The 8,973-nt window shown below is 34.5% G+C and overlaps 1 protein-coding gene across 1 annotated transcript in view; it reads right to left on the bottom strand.

The window, feature by feature from the left end:
- The window catches only part of LOC109838962 (PGR5-like protein 1B, chloroplastic), a 12,863-nt gene continuing 4,203 nt past the window's right edge, over positions 314–8,973 (bottom strand). Inside the window, exons 6-12 of the mRNA XM_020407394.1 lie at positions 8,157–8,213; positions 7,131–7,207; positions 4,830–4,881; positions 2,110–2,220; positions 1,926–2,023; positions 1,735–1,828; positions 314–620 (exon numbers count right to left, since the gene is read on the bottom strand). Of these exons, the coding sequence (XP_020262983.1) occupies positions 1,759–1,828; positions 1,926–2,023; positions 2,110–2,220; positions 4,830–4,881; positions 7,131–7,207; positions 8,157–8,213 (465 nt within the window). The 3' untranslated portion in view covers positions 314–620; positions 1,735–1,758. The remainder of the gene's footprint in view (positions 621–1,734; positions 1,829–1,925; positions 2,024–2,109; positions 2,221–4,829; positions 4,882–7,130; positions 7,208–8,156; positions 8,214–8,973) is intronic.

The raw sequence follows: 8,973 nt of genomic DNA, 5'->3' as shown, positions 1-8,973 counted from the left end.
TCTACATCCAGAATTATAAAGATTCTCTATAGCTCAAGTGATATGCATTACTTAAAAGATGGCTGAGGAGTGAGGACGCATCTTTTTGAGTTCACATCCTATATATACTTGAAAAAAAAAAAGCAATATGTATTAGTCCGGTACTTGTCCTATTTTACATGAAGCAAAATCTTTCTTTCGCCGTAGGTGATGAATCAAAGAGATCTAATTTTGGAGTCTTAACAATGAGATCTCTTACAAAAACAAATGATGTGTGTACTGTATATTTCCATACTTGTCCTATTTAGCTTGAGCAATCTTTTGTCCTTGGTGATGAATCAGAGCAGAATCATACAGAAATTGTTTTCTCATTAACGGTTTACAATATGTTTTACAAGACGGGGAAATTTATACAGTGACTTTAGATGGCTGATCATCAACCATCTTGTGTGACTCAAGCAACATAAATGAACTAAAACTCGCCCAAAGAAGATATATGTACATATGCAAGCCTTACGAACAGAAGCTTCCCTTGTGGACATAAGTCTGAAGATGCACGCCAAATTCCTTTATATTCATAGGTGCTGGTAAATGGAGATCATATACTGCCCATCGTGTACTATTAGAGCTCGGCTGCAAAGCTGCACATTTTCTTTTTTTAGTTTCAAACCACTATAAATAGATCCTTACCTTAGGTATTATTTCATATGAAGTTCATGGTTTATGTTTTCTTATTTCAAATATAAACAGGAAATAAATACTTCTGCAAAAGGTGGGTGTAAAGACTTCCATGTCCATAACTAAAATATGCAAAAGCTTGGATTTTGCAGTATACATGTACTATTTTTCCTTTTGAGGGCAAAATTATAGAGGATGATTCGTAAGTTGTTTCTCACTAAATTCATTGACAACAAACAAAGAGAAGACGTTTGCACCTAGCCAACAGATCCTAATAACTAAAAGATTGTTAATTAAAAGTCCACAGATTTATGGCAACAACTGACAAGAGCTGAACGAGAAAAAGAATTCACATACTTGACCCAGACATTTAGGATAAATGTTTTCCCCCCTTCTTCTTTCTGTGTAGTTGCTCTACTAAGTACTAACTGATTCAACATTTGATGATTGCAATTTACAAAGGATTAGTAGTATTAAGGTGAGAAAGGCTCAAGAAGGAATATCATCTTATTAGTTCTCTAAAACATGGTTAAGTGAAAGGACTTTTGAACTAAACCTGTAGGTTAAAGGTTCCTTAGATAAAGGTCCTAAAGTGAGAGTTTAATATCGGTGTTATTTGATTAAATATTAAAAGTTGCAATCAAAATGTCTGGACGTGCTTTCTTGAGTCAAGGTTAACAGACGCTTACCTGGAGCCAATACAGCTAGGCCCTAGTGATCATGACTTAATGTAATTTCCAGTAGATCATTAAGTGCACGAGAAACAGTATGTGAAACAGAACTAGGTGACATGAATAAAACTTAAAACAGCAGGAAAATAAACAGAAAACAAGTCCTGAATTGTTGCTTGAAAAACTATGTTCATCGGTTCATAATCAATGTCTTATATGCCCAAAGTTCCTCTTCAGAAGTTTCTCCACCATTTAGATCTGAATTTTCTCATATATACTTCATGAAATATATAGAGATAAATCTTAATATGTAGAGATAAAAATCTTTCCGTCATAGCTCTATCTCTCAGTTATTCTATCTGAAGTTCGGAACCATAGCTTTTAAAAAAAAAACTAATATATGTACCTTAAACGTCGGTGTGTCTTGTTCTCATGTTTCACTTGGTTCCGGAAGGGTAATTAAGCGTGCTCCTGAGTCGTATAATAATTCAGTGCCACAACTGACAAACAGATAGTGAATGGTCAATGTTAGTCATGATCCAGGTTCTAGATAGCAATAATGGGGAATTGTAAGAATGAGGCAGATAAGGATCTTACTTTGAGCACTTCACAGAATTTCGATCACCTCCACTTGGTATTGATAGTATAGTCCCAAAGAAGGAGACATTTTCTGTGCCGCAGTTTGGGCAAGCACCCTAGGTGTTGAAAGCACTGTTAGGTTGCTCTTAAGAAACTATAGATATACAACCTTAACAACAATAAGATCGATACAGGTTTATACCTTTAAGATTAAGAAGTCTTTGATAATTACGTTAGTGAATGCTTGGGATAACCAAAATATGAGAGGTAAAGCAGCAAACCAAGTGAAGATGAAACTGAAAGGCTCTGGCAGCTGCATTATAATCACAAGATCACACATTAAGAACAGGACATTGCTAATCATGAAGTATCAATAAGAACAAGTTTTAAGTATCTGATGCTAGATATATGCCACATACTAAAAGCATAATTGTGACTGAAAGATGCATAAAGAACCTTACAGGATGCAATATGTAGCCATGCTGTATAAAATACATGAAAGCTATGTATAAAATCATGCTCAATGCAAGTTGATAAGAGGACTTGGGTGTTATGGGAGAGGTCACAGGATCAAGCATGAGGATGCAAATAGGAGAAATTTCCTCCCAAAATTGGGGAGGAAGATTTGTCCTCCTTCATCAAGTATTTAAGTTAGCAAAGCATACAACAAGTGCAATGTGCTAAGTGTAAGTCAGGATGTCAATGAGTAAGTTAATGGATGTTCTTTATAAGTTAGCAAAGTAGAACATAGAACTCAAAGACTGGATAAAAAAGCGAGAGAAATAAGATTGAATCCACTGTTGAAGTCAGTATGATCTAATGCGATGGTTGCAGAACCAGTCATTACAGCAGAGTAGCCAAACACATCTCCCATGCTTTCATATCTGAATTTCATCTTTTTTTTTTTGGTCCTTTGTTAAAGCTGGGTAATCTTCTCCTTCAGTGAGCATGGAGTCATCCCTAGTGAGAAATTATAACCATAATATTTTTATTATTTGTTCTGCTCATGCAACACTGATCTTAATTAGTAATGGTCGAAGCAATAGAGATCCAAAGTGAGACAAGCATTACCAAATTAGTTTCCTCCAACTGTTGGTCTTTCGACTCTTTCGTAAAGAAGAAAGCATATTCTTTATCATACACTAAAACGACATAGTATAATGATACAACCTATTCCAAAGGTAGCACATTTGCACCTTAAGAGGCTAATAGATTAAAACCTTCTAGTAGACCATTTAATAATCTGATCCAATTACCCAATGCAAAATCCTGTTGGTTCTCTGAAGAGGTAAGCTAAACACGACCTATGTACCACAAAATAATTGCGAGCCTGGGTCAGCTCCATTTTTCAACCCAATAAATCAATGGCTGAGGTCAGCTCAAGCTTCATTGGTACATTTAAACAAAATTTAGTTCTGTGCACCAGGATTTGAACTTATTCTGTCATACTTCATGAGTGTGTTTCTAATCAGAGAGACTCTGTGATCCATAGAAGGCGAAATCAAACCAAGCTATTCCAGTCCTACAGAAATGCGTTAACGGGTCAGCTTTTGTAAGATCAAAACCTACTACAAAAACCTAAATGAACAAACTTCATATCAGGTTTATGTCAGATTCAAAAGTTCCCAGTCCCAGGAGTGGTTTAGCTAATAGGAAAATACATGGCTTAAACAAAAAAAAGTTAAGAATACATCATGGAAGACAGTAAATAAATAAATGCAATCCAGACAAACATATGGTGCAGTCGAAGTATAATAATAAATGAGTCAAACTATCAAACTCCTATACAATGAATGGTGCATCAGAACCATGAAGTTGGAGCGGGAATAAACTTCATGCCCACTCTAGGGAACAGAAGCTACTCAAAGACACAAGTAGTAGTGATGAGGTATATGGACGTGTGATATAACATGTCTGTATATGTGTATTTTATGTATCTATATCTGTGAATTCCGTGCATATGCATGTGCACAAAATACAATGTAAAAAAATGAAAGCAGCAATAGCTGAAATAGGATCTACCCGACTTTATAAGTTACAGAAATGGGTTGAGACTAGAAAACATGGATCGAATCAAAGTTTTTGAAGAAAAAAATGCACAGCAGTAATATTCAAAGCTAAACAAACATGACAATGGTGAACTCCACCCTAATCATTCAAGTTAGTGCATGGATGAATATTTGTAATGAAACTCGTGTACTTTTGGAATTTTTAACGTTCAGAATCATACAGCATGAGCATATAAATTCATATTGCTGAACACTTGTACGTTGCAAAACTTGATTCATCAATTTCTTTGTTTGCGTTTGGTTATGCATTTGGAACCTTAACTCTTGCTATGCAAGTCATGTACCCCCTTTCTGAGAAATCATGGGATCAGAATACAACGCACTGTTAGGGATGGACGAGTAAGAAGGTTGACAGGAAACTAATGAAATCACTAAAACTACTTCAAAGAGGTACATACTAACGGGACCATTGAATCACTTAAATGGGGAACTGGTCCCAAAAATAAAAAGAACTCCTAAACAGAACCTGTTGTGAAATTTGACAACTGTATGGGTTACAAATTGAACCCCATAAGAATGTATAAAATAGTTGGATAAAAATGTCTCATTCAAGATAACAATGGAGCTCATAATAACTCAGCAAACCCACATAAGTTGTGGGTGTAAATTATCATTCTATGGATGGAATCAATTCACATATCCGTTCACTAGTGATGTCTCCAGCATCAAACTAACATCAGAAAACCAACAGATAAAAGAAAAGTTGGAGGGTTTCTTTTCATTGGATATAATAAGCTGAACGTTTTCTGACATTCAATGTAAGAAAACTATAGCAGTTAAAAAGTATCTGCATATAATTGAGTATTCTTAAGTATTCTCCACGATGCATCTAAAGGAAAGGATAAGTACTCACCTCCAGAAGATATGTGATCTCGAAACCAGTAATATCATCTAGGAAGAAAAATCTGTCAGAATAAAACATGAAAATGAGAATAATGAAATATTTTTGATGATAGGAAATGACTAAAAGTCAATCCGAAAATTAGTAAAGATAATAATGGAGGTCATAATAGATCTGGACAATTTAATAATATTAACTCGTGTCGGGTAAGTTAATTTTTACATGGCTTTTTTCCTTATTAAGCTTTCCTCTAGCTCAGCTATGTCCATCACATTATTCTGATGATCTCAGAAAAAGTACAGAGTCCTGCACACACATCCCTGATGTTGCATCTATAAGAAAACTTAGTAAAATATGAGACCATTGACAGTTTCTCTCCAATGATTGCAAACTTAATTATGTCAATAATAGAGGTGATGTGGAAAATATCGTTAGAATTTTGGACTTGATTATCATACACAAGTTTTACAAATAACAAAATATAATTTTCCCCATCTTGATTAGGTTAAATCTGATATTAAAACAGCCACCTTCTGTGGCAAACATAGCTCATTCACCTTCTGTGGCAGATATAGCCCCTGCCCTTCAGCCCACCCACGCATTTGCACGTGCACATACAAACTTCAATATACTAGCTTCCAGCTCCTATATTTTAAACATCAGCTTGAATTTTTGCAGCTGCTGCTTAAATTAGAGGACTGTAATGCTTGAGAGTATCATTATGAACTATAGTCACGATGTGACTAAAATATGACACCAAAAATATACTTCCATATCCATTAACAGCCAGTACAAATAAAAATGGGAAAACTGTTGACTGTAGACCAATCTTCACAAAGAAAATGTGTGCTGAATGGGGATCTTTGGGGTTGGGATTTGGTGCAAAAGAGGGGGTTGGGTTTTTGAGGAGTGGACAAAGAGAATAACTATATCCATCATTTGATGACTAAATGATAAGATGGGTAAGATGTGTAATAATTTGTTATATGATCTCAAATACCAAGACTAATTCCTATTTGAATTAGAATCCTTTCAGATTCTACATGTGATTTGGTTGCCTGTTGGAAGTTAGTTTTAGATTCTAATTCAGATAGAAAGAGAAAAAAAAAAGTAAGAAAAATGAAAAGGACAATGAATTCTAAGCCTTTTATTTTTAGGGGTTTTTTGTATCTAATGGTTCTCTTCCTTAATGATATTCTCTTTCGTCTTGGTAAGAATTGTAGAGTTTTACTGAAAAAGATTATAAATAATTGTATTAAGGTTGCATTCAACAAGGTTGTGGAAATCAGAAAGCAGAGTGAAGTAGCAAGATGTCAATTAGGCTTTTCGGGGCTTAAGCAGCAAAAAGCACTAAGTCAGTTTTTTATATGTTTTTTTTAATTTTAAATAAAGACAAAAGTTCCAAAAATAAATAAGAAAAAGCGGGGGAAATCTGAATATTATAAAACAAGAAAACAGACAGAGGGAAAAAATTATACCGTGACTGTTTAGAGAGATCTTAAGCATGAAGTAGATGTGTAACAATACTTACTTAGATTAATCGTGCAATATTGTTAAATAATATAGACATTGAATGTGATACAATACCATGTAGTTTGATATGCACATCAAATAGTAAACAAGTTAATGAATTAATGTAAATTATCAAAGGCAAAAAGGGGAAAGGGAAAAACATGTAAACATGGGGAAATAAATGACGAAAAGTGGTCCAACTGCTTAACACTAGCGCTTGGGTCACTTTTTACAGTTTTGCACCATTTTTGCGCTGCTCAGGACTACTTTTAGGCTGCTTTCATCTTGAAAAGCGTTTTCAGACAAGCCTTTCTGAGACAAAAGCAGCCCAACTGCTTAATAGGCCTGCTTTTGACCTTGGCGGAGTGGTGAGGTACCGCTTTCGCTTTTTGATCGCTTTTTCCTGCTTTTTACAACACTGTTGTTCAGATATTAGGATTTTAGAACATTTCCAACATTGTACTCTTCACAATATTTTTAGTAAATTTATGCACAACTGTCATGGAGTATATAGGCTAAAGGCCAAACCATATTATATTAATGTGCCTCTTCTTTCTCTCCTCAGTATATTTTGAGCTTGTGCTTAATCGTTTGTAAGTTCTTGGGATTTGCCACAAAATATAACTTTCTGTGAAAACTCAAACGAACATGTCCCTTTTACCTTATGGCCAGGCTGACCTGAACTTAATTGCTTTAAAATTTTATCCTTAGAAGAAAAAATAACTGCTTGGGCTTTATTATATGAAGTCCTCACGTGAATAAAGATGATCCGCAGAAGTAAACTACATCTATATTACTCACAAGGTCAAAGCTATAACAGCTGCAGGGACATTCAATAGTAACATCTTGAAGTAGTCCACAGTTAAGTCACTGTACACCTGCAAGACAGAATAGAGCATGTGATAACAGTTCAGGACTTCAACTTCATTAACTACTTTATTGTCTAGTGGATCTGACTAAGCTAATAAGTTAGTAGTTTCTTCAATTAAATCAGATAGTAAATGTGAAATATGCTTCTATTTTGACTTTTCGGACCGGTAAGTTTGGAAAAAATTTAGACATATATACACCTAACTTGTATCTGAAGTGCGCATTGAAAACATATTGGTAAGCACATCATTTTTGCTGAATAAAAAGAATCAGTTGAGGATATCATAAAAGCATTAGGCACAACTGATCTCTATGAAGAGTTACATAATCAATTCCATGTGTAGACTGCAGAGTAAATATCTGAGGCCCATGCACGGTGAAGAGGGAGAGTACATCAAGAATAACTACAGAACAACATGCAGATTTCATAGAGAAAGATCAGAATCTATATATTTGCAATATGCAACATGCCTGTTCATTACTGAAAAAAGTAAGAATTGATATAACCTTGGCATGGTTGAGCATGACATATAGCACATGTGAAGCAAAATGGTTCTTTGATGTGAACTATAAGCATGGCTGCACATCAAGAGTGGCACAAATCATTCACAAGAGGAAAGAACCTATCCACAGTTGCTATTTGTGATTTTTGCATATTCATTTTTCTCAAGTTTAATGCAGCAGATTGGTACTAACTAAAATATAGAGTGTGCTGAGGAAACAACATAATTAGCAATTTATTATTTTTCTATTAGAAAGGTTATCTTTGTTTCGGTTGTCTGTGAAGCAGAGATGTTTCTCACACAAGTTTTGTTTCTAACAAACAATCAAAGAATATTACGAGGAAATCATCCGACAAAAATTTTCCGAAACAAGTTCAATAAAAAATCTATACCAGACAATGAACACACGAAGTAAACAGAGAAATGAACCTTTTTGAAGAAATTCAACACTAACCTTTCTACTACGGAGACTGCAGCGTGGGCCTCCTTGCACAATGCTACTTCCTTCTTGCTACAACATTGAACACAAAAGTATTAACAAGCTAACATAAGAAGAAATCTACGGCAATAACCTTTTCCCTAGAAAGAAATCTGGTAGTCATTTATTTTTATTGAATAAGTTGGGAACTGAACCACATGCAGATTAATTCTTAATGTCCAAGGGCTCCAGCTTCAACAACCCTACCCAAAGAAGCTCTGCAGTAAGCTAGAGCAACAGTACTTGCTTTACCTAAACAATAAAAGTCATGCCTTAGGGGTGCAAAAAGATATCTGTGTCTGCGGATATATTTGTAATCATACCTGTTAGGATAAATATAAAATTACTAAATATCTATGTCCAATAGAATATGGTTACATATATGAATATACAGTAAAATATCTGGATTCATATTTGAAGTATCCAGATATATGTCGAATACACAATTGCAATTGTTTTGACCAGTAGATTAATGGATTTGAGATTAATTATGATGATCCAGATATCTATCTTTAACTTTTTCGATATGCGAAACATATTAATGACTCTCTTGTATCACATGACCTATATATTTTACAAATTTTAATTGTTTTCCTATTATGCATTTTGTTTTTGTATATATTTTCTCTTATTTTATTAATATCCGTATTCGATTTTGGCAAACATGGATATGAGTATTCCTTACCAAGACAGGTATGTATTTGTGTAGCCATATTCATTATCAGTAAGCAAATACGAATATGGTAAGAATCATATCTGATCTGTTTGCAACCAAAAAAAAAAAAGAGAGCAA

Source organism: Asparagus officinalis, chromosome 4, assembly GCF_001876935.1.
Source record: "Asparagus officinalis chromosome 4, Aspof.V1, whole genome shotgun sequence".
Taxonomy (NCBI): Eukaryota; Viridiplantae; Streptophyta; class Magnoliopsida; order Asparagales; family Asparagaceae; genus Asparagus; species Asparagus officinalis.
The sequence above is the reverse complement of the archived record's forward strand: the minus strand, read 5'-3'. Positions and strand labels throughout refer to the sequence as shown.